This window comes from Eschrichtius robustus, chromosome 9 (genome assembly GCF_028021215.1).
Source record: "Eschrichtius robustus isolate mEscRob2 chromosome 9, mEscRob2.pri, whole genome shotgun sequence".
Classification (NCBI taxonomy): Eukaryota; Metazoa; Chordata; class Mammalia; order Artiodactyla; family Eschrichtiidae; genus Eschrichtius; species Eschrichtius robustus.
Window position 1 is genome coordinate 68381845 of NC_090832.1, and position 18723 is coordinate 68400567.

Sequence of the window (18723 nt, forward strand, 5' to 3'; positions counted from 1 at the left end):
GGATCAAACCTAGATCCACGGCAGTGAAAGCCAGAGTCTTAACCCCTGGACTGCCAGGGAATTCCCTAAACTTTGCATATATTATTTAATTCTGTCATTGGAATTGTGCAGGTGTTAGTAGCATTATTTAACACAGCGGTCCCCAACCTTTTTGGCACCGGGGACCGGTTTCGTGGAAGAGAGTTTTTCCATGGATGGGCTTGGGGATGGCTCAGGCGGTGATGAGGGCGATGGGGGCGATGGGGAGCGATGGGGAGCAATGGGGAGCGATGGGGAGCGGCAGATGAAGCTTCGCTCGCTCGCCCCGCTGCTCACCTCCTGCTGTGCGGCCCGGTTCCTAACAGGCTGCGGACCGGACCGGGGGTTGGGGACCCCTGTATTAACACATGAGACACTCAAGCTCAGGTGAAGTTGAACTCAGGTTAAGCTAATGGTCATGTGACTGGCTGTTGGGAATCTGAGCCTGACCGCTGACCACTTGTGTCTTTTTGTCCAGATGAATTGAAGAGTCTTGTGAATGCTCAGTGTTCAGAACTGAAAGCCAAAGGAATTTCACTTGGTTTTCTGGAGAAAAAGCACAGTGAAGCTTCCTCCCTGTCACAGCCAGGCTTTACCTCCTTAATCCAACTCACCAGGAGTGTTCAGCTCTGGCCTGCAATGGAGTACCTGGCTATGCTTTGGCAGTACAGAGTCACAGCGGATTTTATGACACAGGTTTGCCTGAGAAGGTGAGCCATCCTTCAGTTTTTTTCCTTTGGGGGCACTTATTTTCTTGCAAGGTTATTCCGTGTATCCTACATGTAAAACAAAGCACAGCGTTGTCTTGAGGGGGCATAGTTGCTGAAGCAGAGGGAGGTCATTTGCCACTTTGGAAAGCCAAAACTTCTTGAAGATTCTTTGCCTGTTTTGGCTCCACTTCTAAAAGTTACTAGGTGTGGGACTTCCCTGGTGGCGCAGTGGTTAAGAATCCACCTGCCAGTGCAGGGGACACAGGTTTGAGCCCTGGTCCGGGAAGATCCTACATGCCATGGAGCAGCTAAGCCCGTGCACCACAACTATTGAGCCTGCGCTCTAGAGCCCGCGAGCCACAACTACTGAGCCCATGCACCACAACTACTGAAAACCGCACGCCTAGAGCCTGTGTTCCGCAACAAGAGAAGCCACTGCAGTAAGTCCGCACACCGCAACGAAGAGTAGCCCCCACTCGCCGCAACTAGAGAAAGCCCGCGCACAGCAATGAGGACCCAACACAGCCAAAAATAAATTAATTAAATAAATTTATATAAATGAATGAATGAATGAATGTATGTATGTTACTAGGTGTTTTTCCAGTAGAATTACTTGCTCGTTTTTAAATAAATGTACTCGATGTCCTGTGTGTTCCATCTTCCCTTACATAGCAGTTTTCTAGCAGCTCATTGAAAGCCTACAGCCCACTCTCTCTCCCTCTTTATTTTTGGAGCAGGTCCAGCAAAAACCAGCAACCCCATATAGAGGAGGAGATAAGTCATCACATCACATTTTGTCTTAAGCACACACCGGTTGCTCCTCAAGAGCTTCGAGACCTTTGGTCCTTAGCGCACCATCAAAAGGTAAAAACCAAAATCAAAATCAAAAAACCTCCTTTACACTATGAGCTGATTAGATTTTCTATGACAGACTGATTGCAGAACATTTATTTATTTAATCTCAAAAACTGCATGTTGTAAAACTCTAGTCTTACCTGAATTAAGTTTCCAAGGGGAGAACTTTGAATGTTCTTTGGCAGTAATTTCCTTGGTATTTCTCTACTCTTACCACAGATTCATTTCATTTGGTTTCCAGTTAAATGAGGCTAAAATTTTTGCTTATTTTTATTTTACTTGCTCAAAAATGTGTTGTCAGAGTGTTTTTTATCCTTCCGCAAGAGTAACTGTTAAATGTGAATAGTGGTAAACTGTAGTTAATGTAACTTCATTAGTACAACCTTAAATTTTTTTGATAATAATGTTTTTTTTTTTGTTTTTTTTTTCTTTTTTTTTTCTGTAACATGATAATAATGTTTTATTCATTTATTTATTTTGATCACATAATTGTGTGATTATTTTAATTGAGTTTTCTCATGCACTCTTATAAAATCAGATCTTATGTTTTATAAAATTATAAATAGGTTAAGTGACTTGACCAAGACAACTGGGGTGGCAGAAAACCAGGAACATTAGGATTAATAATCTTTAAACGCATGTTAGTTTTAGATGAGTCTTACAAGACAGACCGTATAACGATTTATGGAACCTTTCTCAAATACTCTCTTATCTAATTATTCCTTTATCTCTAGATGTCTACTGAAGAAAGGATCTCTTTGTGGTCCGAGTTATTTAATTCCACGTTTACGTCTTTCTGGAGCAGTACTGTGACCACAAATCCAGAGTACTGGCTAACATGGAGCCCTCTTCCTGGTGTGCAGCAGAGGGAGACACCCAAGTCCCTTCTGGACTCCACGTTAAAGGTTTGTTGCCATAAAATTATAAAAATGTTTGATGATAGTAGAAGAAACTTCTCAGTGGAGCTAGCAATGAACATTTATTCCTAGGATAGAGCAGTGACTAAGTAAGTGATTGCAATACTTTATTTTCTGTAGGATATTAATAAGTGTACCTTCAAAAAAGATATTCCATCTTAAATGATTTGGGAAATCCTGAATTAATGTAAAAACAATTTCCTTTAAAAAGTCTTTAATTTCTTTTCTAATTGAAATATTTTTTCTAATTATAAGATTTTAAACAGTACAGAAACATGTAGATATGTGTGCATATGTGTGTGTGTGTATATATATATACATATATAAAAATGCATACACATATACATACACGATATGTATACATGTGTATTTATATACGTATATAATGTAGAATTCACTGGGAGTAACCACTCATTGCTCTGTATCCTTCTGTTAACATGTATTTTTATATTAAATACATATGTAAACAAAAACAAGGCCACCTTCTTGGTTCACATGATATGTCGTGGAAATTTGCACCTATCATTCCAGCTTATCCTTTTTAAGGTATTCCACTGTACGAATGTGCTGGAATGCATTTAATCACTTTCTTCTTGATAAGCATTGAGGTTTCTTGCCTTGTCCTCCCCCTTCCTGTAGCAAACATACCTGCATCAACTACCCTTGTATAAACCTTTGTCCACTTGTCTGAGTATTTCTGTGGATGTGTGACGAGAATTGGAATTTAACCCTTGGCCAAAGTGTCTTCACATTTAAAGAGATTTGTAAATATTACCAGAATGTCTAGGGAAGTAGGTTTTTGTTTTTTCACTTTTTAAACCTGCAAGGAGACAGTGAAGAGGGAGAACATGAAGTCAGGATGACCACGGCGCACTTGGGACTAGAGCACGTTTCACTTATCATATATCCTGTGTTTCCATATCTTTGCCCCACTAGGTGTTATTAACACTTTAAATTATTGCCAGTCATACAGTTAAAAAAAAAATCTCATTTTGATATGTATTCCTTTGATTATTATTCAGGTTGAATGTCTTTACATATGTATATTGATTGCTTTTATTTCTTTCTCTGAATTTTCCAGTCATGTTTATTGCTCATTTTGTTAAAAAAAAAAAAAAAGTCATTAATCATCATTTTATTATTGAACTTCTCTTTATATATTATGGATATTAAACCTTTACCCAACATATATTTGGAAATACATTTCTAGTGTTCTGTTGTCTCTCAAGTTTGAAGACGTTTTCTTATATCACAGAAGTTTTATAGTGTTTTCTTTTCAAATATGCCAGTCCCTTTCTACTTTCTGGCTTTGGTATCATGCTTTTTAAATAAGCCTTCATTACCCACAGAGTTAAAAAAACCATTTTCTCATATTTTCTGTTTTTTTTTTTTTTTTTTTTTTTTTCCCGGCTGCGTTGGGTCTTTATTGCTGCGCGTGGGCTTTCTGTAGTTGCGGCGAGCGGGAGCTACTCTTCATTGCGGTGCGCGGGCTTCTCATTGCGGTGTCTTCTCTGGTTGTGGAGCATGGGCTCAGTAGTTGTGGTGCACAGGCTTCAGTAGTTGTGGCTCGCGGGCTCTAGAGTGCAGGCTCAGTAGTTGTGGCACACGGGCTTAGTTGCTCCACGGCATGTGGGATCTTCCCGGACCTGGACTCGAACCCATGTTCCCCTGCATTGGCAGGCGGATTCTTAACCACTGCGTCACCAGGGAAGCCCTCATATTTTCTGTTTTTGTTTTTGTTTTATGTTTACATCAGTCTCATCTGGGTATCTCGTTTTGTGAGGTGCGGATGCAAATTTTTTATTTTATACAAACAAGCATATCCAAAAGCAGTATTAACAACACCAGTTTTGACTAGTTCATCCTTTCCATCTCTTTTGAAATGCCATCTCTGTCATAACACCTTATTCCCACGATGTTCGTGGATTTATTTTTGGACTCAGTTCTGTTCCATTGCTCTGTCAAGATTGATTTCTTTAGTGTAAAACATCTCTCAAAGCTTTTAGTGTTAAACCTTATGGGTCCCCAAGAGTTGCATAGAGTCAGGTTTGCTCTCATGTATATTTGACGCGCTAACCCTTTGTTCGTGGACAGCTGTTCCTGTGTCCCAGGTTAACAGTCCAGGGAGACAGGCTTGTCCCTGGCTCTTCTGTTTGTCTTCCAACTCCTTCCCCTGCCTCCAAGTCTCACCTTCCTGCCCCCAGCTCTGCTGCACGACTGGTCTTCCTGATGCCCAGGTTTGAGGGGTTTTCTTCTGCATGACTAAAGCACCCAGTGCTCCTCGCTCGTAGAGAATGGAGTCCTTCAAAGGCCCACTGCACCCGACCCCATTCTGCCCTTCTGGTCCTGTCTCAGGCTGATGTTTACCTGTTCCTAGCAACCTGAATCTCCTTTTAAAATTTTCTTTCTTTCCTCTAAGGTTCCCCAGTGCTGCTTGTTGAAACCCTTTTTTTTAATTTCTAAAAGCTAACATGACTCCTCTCCCCTTATCAGGGTCCCGGAAGTCTCAGTAGAGCCGTGTTCTCCAAGTGCTGCTTTGAAGTCTTGACCAGCAGCTACAGAGCAAGTCCCTGGGATGTGAGCGGCCTCCCCATCCTGTCCTCCTCACATGTCACCCTGGGGGAGTGGGTTGAGAGATCACAGCAGCTCCAGGACATCAGCTCGGTGCTGTGGACCAACATGGCTGTCCCTTCTGTAGCAGAGTTCAGGTATTCCCTCCCCCGGGTAGACGGTACAGCTCCCGTCTTCCCTCCAGAGCAGGTAGTGGGGACCTCGGTCAGAGCTTTCTTCGGTCGTGGCTAGTGCCGGTGGGTGGAGGAAGGGCGTTTTCTGGCTGGATGAGCAGGTTTTCAGTCCATGACAGAGACTGCTGTGAGCTGGCCAGCCACTCTGTCAGCTGTAAGTATATTGTGATCAAGAAGGTGGTACTTAGAAAACCGTATCAGATTAAGTGAGAATTGAAGTTCACCTCTAGGTGTAGGCAGTGCAGTCTGTCTTGTCATTTTCTGGAAGAACAGTAGCATGAGAAAGGAATGGGGGTCGCTGTGGTGCAGACCCTTAAGTGCTTCCCTGTCCCCACAGACGCACGGATTCCCAGCTCCAGCGGCTGGTGCTGTGCCGGCACCTGGCCGGCCTGGCAGAGCTGCTCCCCGAGCCCCGGCGGCAGGAGTACGTGCAGCACTGTGAGCAGCTGCTGCCTGGGGACAGCCAGGCATGCCAGCACGTGGGCCAGACTCTCGGGGACATGGCCGGGCAGGGGACGCTGCCCAAGGAGCTGCTGTGCCTTTTGCTCACCTCCCTGCGCCACTTGTTTGGGGAGGGGGAGGGTAAGCGGCACCTGCCTGAGCCAGCCCGCCGTGGGAGCCTGTGGGTGAGCCTGGGCCTGCTCCAGATCCAGACCTGGCTTCCCCAGGCACGCTTCGACCCCGCCGTGAAGAGGGAGTACAAGCTCAAGTACGCCAAGGAAGAGGTATGGAGGGAGGGTTTGGAGCGCGGGCTGCATCCCTGACTGGCTGGCTTTGCTTAGTATATTACTCCTTTCTCTCCCTTTGGATGCTCAGAGCACAGAGTGATGATTTTACATAAGCTGCCCTGTGACATCCCAGGAGTGTGTTCTAAAGACTGTGTTTTCCTCTTTGCGGGTTCCTCTGAGTGGGTTCAGGCACTGGGAGGGGCCATTCTGATGTATCTGCTGATAGGCTGCCCTGGGCAGAGGGCACAACAGGCGACCACTAGTGGTATCCCTCCCTATCCAGATCCCTCTGCCTAAAGTAAGTGGTGGATATTTGGATTTGGGTAACTTCTTTAGGGTATATAGCATTCCTTAGGTTTTGAACTTTTGGTGTTTGTTATCCAAAACTCAGGAAGTAGGTAGATTCGGATAATGTGGTGTATCTCTTGCTATTTGAACTTCCAGCCAAACTCAGGAACTGAATACATTAAGATAGTGATACACTAGTTCTATATTTTGAAGAAGGAAAATTATGTTAGTTGGGGTGATGATCAGACTGCTGTAGCAGAGACTTAGAAGTTCATTGGCATAAATGAGATAGTTTCTTTTCACCTGACAGCTCTGAGGTGAGTGGTCCAGGTTAGTGGAACAGAAACCCCTGCCCTTGGGTCATTCAGGTTCCTTCCATCCAGGGAGCGACCCTTCCCCAGCGCTTTGTCTCTGGAGCCTGGTCCTAGCTGGGCACAGCAGACCAGTCTCTCCCCTTCCGTTAGTTACAACAGCTGCAGTGTGAGTGGAAGACCCGAAGCCTCTCATCCCAGCTGCAGACCGGAAGAGACCTGGAGGATGAAGTCGTCCTCGGTCACTCTCATCCTCACGTCAGGTAACACCGTAGTGATTATTCCAGTTGGGGGTTATTGGCTTGAATATTCTTTTTTTTTAATATTTATTTATTTTTGGCTGTGTTGGGTCTTCTGTGCGAGTTGGGTTTCTGTGCGAGGGCTTTCTCTAGTTGCGGCGAGCGGGGGCCACTCTTCATCACGGTGCGCGGGCCTCTCACTGTCGCGACCTCTCTTGTTGCGGAGCACAAGCTCCAGACGCGCAGGCTCAGTAGCTGTGGCTCACGGGCCTAGTTGCTCCGCAGCATGTGGGATCTTCCCAGACCAGGGCTCGAACCCGTGTCCCCCGCATTGGCAGGCAGATTCTCAACCACTGCGCCACCAGGGAAGCCCCTTGAATATTCTTTTTAAAAAGACATTTTGTAGTATAATTACAGTGTTAAGCTGAGGTTATGATCTACATCTCTGAACTACATTAGCAGGTAGATCCCAAAGCCATGGTTATAATCAGGAAAAATACATACTCTGTAAAAGGAGGGGGAGGACTCGCATGGGGCCAGGAGGGTTGAAAGCAGAGCTTATTCTCAATGTGGAAGGAGTGGCGTGCGATGACGTGCACTGTGGAGATCTGTTACCTTAGGAAATACTGTTTAGTAGTGGGTTCTGAGTTCCAGTCCTGTCCCTGACCTTTGGCTTTAAACCTTGGGTAGACCACTCAATACCTTAAACCTCAGTGCCGTATTTGTAAAAGGAGGATAATAGTGCCCACTTCAACGAGACGTGCCTCCGAAATGCTTGACGACACATGTTGCACGTGGTAAATGCCTGTATATATATTATCCATTTTCATTATAATTGTCCATATATCATTTTATGCCTCAGTAGCTGAAATGTCTTCCTTCTGTTTTCCCGAGGCTCAGTCTGGATTTGCTGCTTTGCTTCTGACAGAATTTGCATACTGTGTTAATTTGCCTTTAGGCTGCTTCGCCAGAGAATTGATCAGCTGGAGAACTTAATCTGCAGCCTGTCCAAGAAGCAGGCCTTCAGGCCCCCGCTGCCTGCGTACGAGTCCCTGGTACAGGAGGTCCACCACTATGTCACCAGCATCGCCAAGGCCTCTGCCGTTCAGGACCTGCTCACTCGGCTCCTGCAGGCCCTCCACACGGACGGACCTCGGGCTGCCCAGATGGCCCAGAACCTTCTGAAGGAGGAGGCCTCTTGGCAGCAGTCACACCACCAGTTCCGGAGGCGGCTGGCAGAGGAGTTCGCCCTTTACCCAGACGCAGCGGCCCCGCTGCAGGCGTCCGTCCTGCAGCTGCAGCACGGCATGCGGCTGGTGGCGTGCGAGGTCCACGCCTCGCTCCATGGTGGCGTGGCCTGCGCGCACAGGCTGGGTGCCCTGGCCACGTCCCTGTTGGCTTTCCCATCAGTGGGCCCCACCTTCCCCACCTACTATGCTCACGCAGATGCTTTGTGCTCGGTGAAGTCGGAGGAGGTCCTGCGAGGCCTTGGGAAGCTGCTCCTTGAGCGCCTGGGAGGAAGGGAGCTGGAGGGCAAGAGCCAGAGGAGGCCCTGCCCCTCCCAGGAACAGCTGCTGCTGAACGCCCTCCTGTACCTGCGCTCCCACGTGCTGTGCAAGGGGGAGCTGGACCAGCGGGCCCTGCAGCTCTTCAGGCATGTGTGTCAGGTAAGCCCTCCTCCTGACAGGAGCTGGGGGCACGAGCAGGCCGCCTGCAGGACACTAGCCGTGCCCGGTGTAGGTGAGGCAGTGTGGGTAGGCGCTGGGGATCTAGGGTCTGTTACTGGCTTTTTCCCGTTTACCTGTCAGGTTTAGGGGCCTTTGTCAATTTTTAAGAGATTAGAAAAAATATTAGTGTTGTTAGCCCTTTATGCCCGATACACACTGCAAATATTCTCTCCTTTTTTGTTGGTTGTTTGACTTGATGGTGGGTTTTGCCATGTAATTGAATGAACTTTTATTAATATTAAGAAAATAGGGGCCCAGGTTCAATCCCTAGTTGGGGAACTAAGATCCTGCAAGCCAAGCAGCGCAGCCAAGAAAATAAAATAAAATAAATTCTGTTTTTTCCCTTATCAACAAAAGCAATTTGTTTTCATTGTAGACAATGAAAAGAATAAGTATAAGCGAAATTATTAGATTCTGCCACTCAAACCTATGTAACTGTTAACACATTGGTGTGTTCTATTCTAGGCTTGCTCATTTGTGCATGTATCTGTAAGTGTGTGTCTGTGACGCTAAATTTTTTACAGCTGTTTTTTTCCCAGTGGTTTACAATTTTTTTGGGTGGTGGGGAGTAGACCCTTTTAAAAAATACAAGTGTTAGCAGAGTGATCCAGTATTCAACAGATAAAAGGGCTGCTCTGGTTGAGGACAATGCTATACCCTCCGTGGTCCCCGAGATAATGTCCTCAAATGGCTCGAGCCCTACAAACCGCTAAGAAAGTCCATTCTGTTTTATAACTTGCCTTGAAAAACCTAACAGCTAAAATTTAGTGCTTACTTCCCTCATGATTATGGTATTCTCCACCTGTATCATATTTAGTGACTGCCGGGTTTTCTGTCGTATGGGTAAGTCATTTAACAGTTCCTGCCACTGAATATTTGCATTTATATGTAAAGTTTTTTTTTCTGTTTTGGGGAAAAAAATTTAAAAAACCCAAACCAGTGCCATCCTAAAAGTCTTAAAGCTAGATCTTTGGGTAAAACTTCTAGAAAACAGAACTGCTGAGACAAAGGTTAACTGCTTGCTTGGGCTTTTAATACAAATTGTCATCCTGGGGTTGCTTATCTCCTCAGTTCTTCTCAATACTGGGTGGTTTCTTTATAGTTCTTGCCAGTTGTAGGGCTTTAGAGGTAGTAGGGAATTTAAGAAATGTCTGGTGTCGTATAGCCCAGTTTTGCCTGATTGGTTCCCCTCCATCACCCAGTCCCCAGCCCATTTTCCCTTTTCCGAACCCCCAGGATATCTCCCTGAGGTGCTGGCCAAGTGCAGTCTGCATCACACGCCCACGTTGCTGACCCTCACCCTGTCCTTAATGCAGAGCACCATTCACACCTGACGGGAAGTCCCCAGTCGTGCCGCTACAGCAAGTTTTCACACCTGCGAAATTGTAACAGTACAGCAAGGGGGGTTTTAGGAAAGTCAGGTTGCTGCAGATACACAGTTTGAAAACAAATCCCATTTGCTCTCTGTTACATGGAATTTAGTGTCTTGGATGTCGGCATTTATTTGTTCTTGAACCATGGTATTTTGTTTTCATGAGGAAGAGATAGCAAGTCTTGCCTCTGTTCATTGTAAATGCCTCAGCAAAGGCAAATAAGCTTCCTTCAGAATGTGTGATTTTTTTTTTAGGAAATCATCAATGAGTGGGATGAACAGGAACGCAGAGCCCAAGAGAAGGCTGAGCAGGAAAGCAGCCTGTACAGATACCGGGGCAGGAACTCTAGGACAGCCCTGAGCGAGGAGGAGGAGGAAGAGTGGGAGTTCAGGAAACAGTTCCCACTGCATGGAGAGGTTGGAATGAATTCCCTTGATACCACACACCTGCCCTTTGAATTCTTTTTTTTTCTTCCAATTTTATTGAGATATGATTGACATACAGCACTGTGTGAGCTTAAGGTGTACCGCATAGTGATGTGACTTACATCCATCATGAAATGATGACCACAGTAAGCTTAGGGAACATCCGTCATCTCATATAGATACAGAATAAAAGGAAAAAAATTTTTTGCCTTGTGATGAGAACTCTTAGGATTTACTCTATAACTGACCTACAGCACTATGTTAGTTCCTGTTACATGCCTTTGAATGGTTTTGTAACTTTTAAAATATTTCTCAATGCACGTAATTCCCTATTTCATTTTCTTGATCATTCACACTCCATCCTTCCCCCTTCCTTTTAGTCTTATTAGAACTGGATTTTGACTTTAAAAGTTCAATTGCTCTAATATTATTCACAGGACTTTGCAGACATTTTGGTAGAATCAACACTAGAGGCAAATAAGGGACCTTCCGACGGGCAAGAAGAGGAGGCCGCCACAGACCCCGCCCTCCTGTCACAGAGCTCGATGCAGGCTGTGATGCTGATACACCAGCAGCTGTGCCTCGGCTTTGCTCAGTCCCTCTGGTACCAGCAGACGCCGCCGCCACACGGGGCAGAGCACTACCTCAGCCTGTTTCTGTCCTGCTACCAGACTGGGGCATCGCTTGTGACAAACTTCTACCCCCTGATGGGTATGGTAGTTTACTTTTGTTAAGCTCTTGGGAAACCAAAACGAATAGATGTGATTGCTACTTCTGGAACAATTGAAACTACTGCGTCCCTGTTTTTGCTAAATTCCTTATTGATGGAGTTTCCTTAGCTTAAAGGACTTAAGCTAATTCCAAAAAATTGATGTAAAATTCTGCCATAAAGATGGGTTTTCACCCTTTGAATACGTGGGGGTAAAGGGATTAAGAGTAAGGATATAGAATTAGTTTAAATGGTCTTGTTTCTCCGCATTATTTCCAATTTCCCTTTCACAGCTTCAGTGCTTTTCTAATGAAGTCATGTATTCCTGGGAGCAACCTGGCAACTCAGAAATTAATCTCACAGGATATGGTTTGATGCAGTTTCCTACGTGACCTCATGAGTTATTCCTTGCAAGTAGGAAGGAGGCTTTAAACTTCATTTCTGCCTACCAAGAAGAGCTACAAAAACTGGGAATTGGAATCCATCAAACCAAACTCTGTACCCTCTTGATTACATGTAGGCAGTATCTGAGTTCCTCTGTATATACCGAAACTTGGGGCAGATTTTGGTGACCACTGTAGTATTGGGGTCACAGTCTTTTAGACCTTTGCTGCCTTGGGGGTGAATGGCATTGCAATATCTACTTCATTTAGTCGCTGTCATTCATTATTTCTGAGCATGTTGCTGACCTCATTGTAACTTGATACCAACTTTACAGTGATCTTGTTAACTTCACAGGAGTTGAGCTGAATGACCAGCTCTTGGGCAGCCAACTTTTGGCCTACACCCTGTCCCGTAACACTCTCTTTGGGGAGGGGACCTTGGACCTGATGGTGAAGCCTGACGGTCCCTATGACTTTTACCATCACCCCAACGTCCCGGAAGCTCGGCACTGCCAGCCTGTGCTTCAAGGCTTCTCAGAGGCCGTCCGCCAGCTGCTGCAGGATTGGCCGGAACATCCGGCGCTTGAGCAGGTAGGGCGGTGGTGGGGAGGCAGCCTCTCACTGTACTGGGGGCAGTGACTTGCACACTGGATACGCAAACGGAGGTTTACAGAACTGCGGTTCAGTGAAGTGCTATTCCCTGTAGGATGAATATACCAGGTTGTAATGCTGTTGTGTAAATGGTGTTTGAGATTCCACTTATTTTATCTGCTGCTCAGGGTTTGCCGTCCATATATTGAAGTGCTGCTATGTTGCCCTCTTTATTCAGACACATCCTTATACTAACAAGGGCCTGGCTTTTTCAAGATTGGCAGTTTTAACTCAGACCTTGCTCTGTGATCTTCAGCTAATTCTGTAATAACTTATAACAGAGAGTAATAAGAGTAATTACTTTATCAAACTCAATCTTATTTCCAGAGTAATGCAGCAGATAAAGTGTTTATCTTGGGCAGTATCTGCAGCCCTGGGAAGTTTCACCCGCAGCTTTCCTAAGTGCTCACGAAGCAGGGCCTTTGCATGAAACTTCCAGTCAGGCCCCTCTTCAGTACCCTGTGACTTTGGGTGATTGACAGTCCCACGAGGATGCCCAAATCTTCTTCCCCCCCTTCCCTCCCCTCCCCCCCACAGCTGCTGGTTGTAATGGACAGGATTCGTAGCTTCCCACTTTCCAGCCCCATCTCGAAGTTCCTGAATGGCTTGGAGATCCTTCTGGCAAAGGCACAGGTAAGAGGATTCTCTCCAGTCTTCATTTTAGTTATAGTCAACTGAAGAGATTCTCTTATCGTTAGAGGGACAGGATGTGATAGTTTGGGTTGGAAAAGGATGAGCCTCCTTGGTTTTTCTGACATAGGGTCCGATTATTGCAAGTGAAGCCACTGCCTCCATGGGACACATAGGGGGCCTGCCTCACCTGTTCTCAAGGGTGGGACTCAGCGTCCACCAGTCCTAAGGGCTCAGTCTGCCAGGACTTCTGGGTTGGCCTTCAGACCGGCAGCGTGCCTCCACTCTTCAGCCCTTCAGTCCTCTCACAGCCTCTGAAGTGGCTGGTGCTTCCCTGATTTTCAGATTAGGGCTCTGGACTTTGGAGGGGTCACGTGACTAACAACAGGGATTCAGACTCAGGTCTCCAAACCCTGTGCGATTTGCTCTGCTGGAGGTCTGTCAAGCGACCAGGAAGAACTCAAAGCTGGATAAGCTGGATGTAAACTCATTCTGGTTAGTTATTGGTAAATCAGTATAAAGTTGTTGAAGGTCCCAGGGGTCTTTGCTCAAGAAAAGTCCAGGGTGTTCCTGAGTGAGGAGGTGGTCAGGGGACTGAATAATGGCCATAGTAAATTTTATCTGTGTTTCTTCAGGATTGGGAGGAGAATGCAAGTCGAGCCCTGTCTCTGCGGAAACATCTTGATGTGGTCACTCAGATGGTCATCCGTTGGCGTAAACTGGAACTGAAGTAAGTGATACATTTGTCACTTCCCCTCCTGAACTTAGGTTGTAGGGATATAGTCTTTGGGTAGTTTGCTTCTTCAGAGTTTATGTAGTATGTCAGCTGGAGACCAGACAACAGCATGCGTTCGGAGGCAGCAGACTGGCAGCTTCTCCATCTCCATTTGGGAGGAAAGAATAGTGAATATTTAGCTTCTGCTTCTGTGGTTTCAGATGTTTGAATAGGTTTCCTTAAATGCCTCCTTGGCCTCTCCTTCCACGTTTCAGCTGCTGGTCCATGAGTTTGGATAATACCATGAAACGCCATACTGAGAAATCCACCAAGCATTGGTTCTCCATCTATCAGATGCTGGAGAAGCACATGCAAGAACAAACAGAAGAGCAGGAAGGTAACACCCGTCCGTAAATTCCCTGCTTATTTAGAGGGTCCAAGCTAAGCTTGAAGTGCTGCGGAGTGTGGGATTTACCTGCTCCCATGTGTCCTCGCCCCACTACTTTCACATAGGATGTATCGTTTGACTGCGAGGTATTCCTGAGAGGTCAGCCAAGAAAGCTGTGTAGTTTTATTCTTACTAAGAATAATAATGGCAGTCAGAGAGGTTTAAGTGACTTGTCCAGAGTCTAGAGAGCTAGTCATAAGATAAAGTTTCCTTCTTCTCTGTATCCGTGAGACAAGTCAAAGAGAAAGTTTCTGTCTTGGTAGGTAGTAGTTAAAATGCTTGAGTTAAAAGGGTTTCATCTCATACTTAGAACAAGTGCCTCATAATTCAGTTTCCTAATTTGCTGTGAGTGCATTTCACACATACCCTGAGTGGGGCTGTAGTTTTTAAATCAGCTGGGAATTTAGCTGTGGTCCTTGCTTCAAAGCTTCACCTTAACTGGTGTCTCTACTTGACGGCCATCCCACGGGAATCCCATAGTAGACTGTGTGCGCTTTGTGACAGCAAGTGATGGTTGCAGGCACATATATGTTTTCTTCTTTGAATCTCTAAAGATGACAGACAGATGACCCTGATGTTGCTGGTCAGCACGTTACAAGCATTTATTGAAGGATCTTCACTGGGAGAGTTCCACGTACGACTTCAGATGTTACTGGTTTTCCATTGTCATGTCTTGCTGATGCCACAAGTTGAAGGAAAAGGTAAGGATATACATATGTATGTATAATATTTTTTCTTTAATTTTACCCTTTGAATTCTCCACATGAGACAGGTGTCTTGTTGCATACCAGGTTTTAAACAAGACAGTTTCAGTTGTCTTTTCCTATAATGTGATTCAGGTTAGATATAGAGAAAAACATTAAAGTTGAGTGCAGACTGGTTATAAGGGAAGCCCTGGCTAGCAAACCGTGGCAGAGGTAAATCACCAGTTGCAGAGCTCGGGAGCTGGCATGTTGAGGCAGCACATCTTTCTGTCTAGACAGTGCATATGTCCTGCTAAGCTTCTGCTTGATCCAGGCCATTATTAGGTTCTTTGATCTCGGGAGAGCGCTGCCACGTGTCAAGTAACTGCACGTAAAACTTCTACTGTCGATTCCTATCGCTGACCACAGCAGTTTAGACAAAAGTGTCGCTGTAAAATGAATATAGATTTACGTGAATGAGCAGTCAAGGTGAGCCTCTTAATATGCCATCTTTTAAAACAGGCTTAGTTTCTGCTGACTTTACAATAAGATTCCAAGAAAGGGTTGGAAATTGTGAGTTTGGCAGAACGTCTGAGTACACCATCTTTAAGAACAAAAGTGCAACCAAAAAAATCCAGTACAAACTGAAATGAAAATATAGGGTAGGATTGACAGCTTGCATCTCTGGGAACTGGTCACCCCGGCTTCCCGATGAGCTGTCATACGGTCTGTATGTGCTACATTGCACTGTGATCTCGTGGCCTAAAGAGTAAGGAGGAAGGGTCATCACAGAGATGTGAACCTCAGGGGGAGCCAGCAGCACATGCAGCGAGTGTGGTGTTTTGTTTCCTTTTTATTTCTTCCAGATTCACTTTGCAGTGTTCTATGGAATTTGTACCATTATTACAAGCAGTTCTTTGACCGGGTCCAGGCCAAAATTGTGGAACTTCGTTCCCCCCTAGAAAAAGAGCTTAAAGTAAGATGAACGGCTGTCATAATCACTCTTGGGAGGACAAAATCAGCAGATTCTTCCTTGGTTCTGTTCTTTAATCCATTTGACCGTGAGGCAGGGGGATCTGGGGAATGGAGGAGAGCATTGCAACTGCCAACTAGGATGGTGGGTTTTGCATTTTGCGGCATTGGCTCCATTGCTGACCTGGCTGCGTGTGTGAGGGTTCCGGGGCGTGGCCCCTTTTCAGAGGCTCCTAAGAGGGATGTTAGTGCCTGCTCCCCTGGTCTTGCCCAGGCTGATCTTCCACCTCAGACGCGCACCATCTGGTGTTGGTCTATGGGCTGTCGAGGTGCTGGGGGTGTAAGGAGGATCCTCTCTTTTTGACACTTTCAGTGGTCGTGGAATCAACCCTGGTTTAAGCTAGAGTACATAGTGACCTACTGATTGTAGCAGCACTTTTTTCCATTGCTTTGAGACAAACACATGGTTCCTTTATTAGACTTGTTTTACTTGTTCACTGACACACAGTCCTGTGTTTGAGATGGAGTGGGCTCTGGTCTTCGGCAAACAGATGATCTAGAAAGAACAGAATGACACCAGCGTTATAAAGCCGTTTCTTGAGCTTCATTTATCTTACAGGAATTTGTTAAGATATCCAAGTGGAATGATGTCAGCTTCTGGTCTATTAAACAGTCTGTGGAAAAGACACACAGGTAATTGATCTTTCAAAGCTGGGGGTGACCAAACCTCAGAATTTTTGAATGGTAGACAACATGACTACATTGTTACAGAGGCCTGACTTGTGCTGCCTTGAACTTAACTAAAAAACACTAGACTGTTTTGCTGGCTTCCCAACACCACGCCCTTCCACCCAAAGCAGAGTCTCCCTGCAGGAGGAACGCATGTGTCTGGAGGCAGAGCAGGCTGTGTGCCATGGAAGGTCGAGTCCTCTGCCACCTGCTCACCTTGAGCAAAGTGATCCCACCGTTCCTGGCTTTTTTTTCCTCCTAGAAAAGAGAGACGAGAATACCTGCTGTACATTTTCCTTTAAAAAAAGATTATGAGTTTCTAAGGAGCTCATTATGTACCAGAGGTACAAGTTATTAAGTGATCTATGTATGTGTTATATGTCATTTACACATTTCCTCACTTTCCATCCTATTTTTTTCTGCCCATCTCTGTCATTACCTGGGGCCAGAACCCTCTTTAAATTCATGAAGAAATTTGAAGCTGTCCTGAGTGAACCCTGCCGGTCATCCCTGGTGGAGAGTGACAAGGAGGAAGAGCTGGACTTTTTGCCAAGGCCAACAGACGCAGCCGCAAGTGAGGAGTCGCCCATTCAGAGTCTGAATCGGGCGCTGAGAGAGACCCTGTTGGCCCGGCCAGCAGCTGCGCAGGTATTAGCTCGTGGGATAGTGTTTGCTTATTCCTGAGCTAGTTGTGTGGGGTCTTTGCTTTCTGTGGGAGGAGTGTCCTTAGAACTAGGTGAGGGAATGCCTTTGAAATCTTCCTCTTTGGACTAGTGGTATAGCATTTGTTTGCATGACCTGCTGCAGAGTAAGGCAGAAAGCATTAATCCTGGTGCGGGAAGTTTCATGTTAGCCTGTGGAAACGACTGTTGTGCTTACCTGTGAACAGTTCATCTACCTGTGAGGGAAGATTTAAAGCATCAGTTTAGGAATAGGATATTGAAGCTGCCTTTGGGCTCCCGCGTGATGAAGCTGCTGCACAGGGAGTGGCTGTGTGCAGTGATCTGCTGGTTTGAACTGGTTGCTGGTAACCATGGTGTAGAAACATACGTACTCCCATCATGGCCAGTTTCAAGCGCCAAGAGTTAAGAGCTGGCTTGCAGAATTCCTGAAAATTTAAACAGTTATCGAGACCTTGGGTGAGCAGGCCTGTTACAGGAGGATGTCCCTGCTTCATCATAATCACTGGGTGTAGGGAGCACTCTTCCCAGCACCCCCCCCCCCCCGCCCCGCCGCCCCGCCCAGTAACTTTATTTATTTATATATTTTTGGCTGCATTGGGTCTTTGTTGCTGTGCGCAGGCTTTCTCTGGTTGCGGTGAGCGGGGGCTACTCTTTGCTGCAGTGCACGGGCTTCTCATTATGGTAGCTTCTCTCGTTGTGGCTCATGGGCTCTAGCGCGTAGGCTCAGTAGTTATGGCTCATGGGCTCAGTAGTTGTGGCTCTCAGGCTCTAGAGTGCAGGCTCAGTAGTTGTGGCGCACGGGCTTAGTTGCTCCATGGCGTGTGGGATCTTCCCGGACCAGGGCCCGAACCTGTGTCCCCTTCATTGGCAGGCGGATTTTAACCACTGCGCCACCAGGGGAGTCCGGGAGCACTCTTAAGGGAGTAATGACTTTTGTCTTCCTACTGTGCTTTCCACCCTGGGTCTATAGAGTTAGCAATGGGGTTTCTCAAGCGATTTTTAATATTTTAATAGTTCAGAAAGCATAATAGAAATGGAGCATACAGCCATGATATGGCCGCACACCTATGATATGGCTGCCAAATTTTCTTTTGATTGTATTCATCAGTTCACTGCTTGTCATGCTGATCCAATTTTTAAACTTACTATTGATGACAGCACAGGAATTTCAGGGTTTTTTTTTTTTTTTTTTTTTTTTTTTGGCCGTGCTGCATGGCATGTGGGATCTTAATTCCCCTACCAGGAATGGAACCCATGCCCCCTGCAGTGGAAGCATGGAGTCTTAACCACTGGACTGCCAAGGAAGTCCCAGAATTTCAGGGATTCTCAAGGGAAAAAAACTGGTGAAAATAGGCCCCCGATGGTTGCCTAGTATCTGGATCCTGGTATTTGAACTGTTAGTCAGGAATTGGAGGCAGGGGAGAGATGGTGGTAGAAGTCGGCTTTGGCGGATCAGGTTAGCGTAGCCTGTGTGTCTGAGAAGCACAGTGCCGTGCAGCACCTTAAAGTCAGCAGTTATGCTGTCGGATCTCCACCTTTGTGGAGCAGAAGCGCAGGCCCCTGGTGACGAGCACAGAAGGCGCTGCGGGAGGTGGGGACCAGGGCTTCTGCTGCGGGGACCTCCCACAGCAGCAACACACAATGCTGAATACCCGCGGCACGTGCCTGTTTTAATTTTGGTGATGATACCTTTGTTCTCGTGAGACTTCAGAGACGTGGAGAGGAGACTTTCCTGTTGCTGAGCCAGGTGTGTGTGGAGCAGCGCAGCATTTAAACTTAGCGCCC

At 46.1% G+C, this 18723-nt stretch overlaps 1 protein-coding gene across 2 annotated transcripts in view; it reads left to right on the plus strand.

Moving 5' to 3' along the window:
• Positions 1–18723, plus strand: part of MDN1 (midasin AAA ATPase 1) — a 156733-nt gene that overhangs the window by 101422 nt on the left and 36588 nt on the right. For both annotated transcript variants that reach the window (XM_068551457.1, XM_068551458.1), the window contains exons 57-73: positions 497–728; positions 1466–1592; positions 2318–2488; positions 4994–5208; positions 5582–5969; positions 6725–6834; positions 7769–8477; positions 10165–10326; positions 10773–11046; positions 11783–12018; positions 12616–12711; positions 13344–13438; positions 13699–13820; positions 14426–14572; positions 15421–15530; positions 16146–16219; positions 16705–16903. In XM_068551457.1, coding sequence (XP_068407558.1) covers positions 497–728; positions 1466–1592; positions 2318–2488; positions 4994–5208; positions 5582–5969; positions 6725–6834; positions 7769–8477; positions 10165–10326; positions 10773–11046; positions 11783–12018; positions 12616–12711; positions 13344–13438; positions 13699–13820; positions 14426–14572; positions 15421–15530; positions 16146–16219; positions 16705–16903 — 3467 coding nt within the window. The remainder of the gene's footprint in view (positions 1–496; positions 729–1465; positions 1593–2317; positions 2489–4993; positions 5209–5581; positions 5970–6724; positions 6835–7768; positions 8478–10164; positions 10327–10772; positions 11047–11782; positions 12019–12615; positions 12712–13343; positions 13439–13698; positions 13821–14425; positions 14573–15420; positions 15531–16145; positions 16220–16704; positions 16904–18723) is intronic.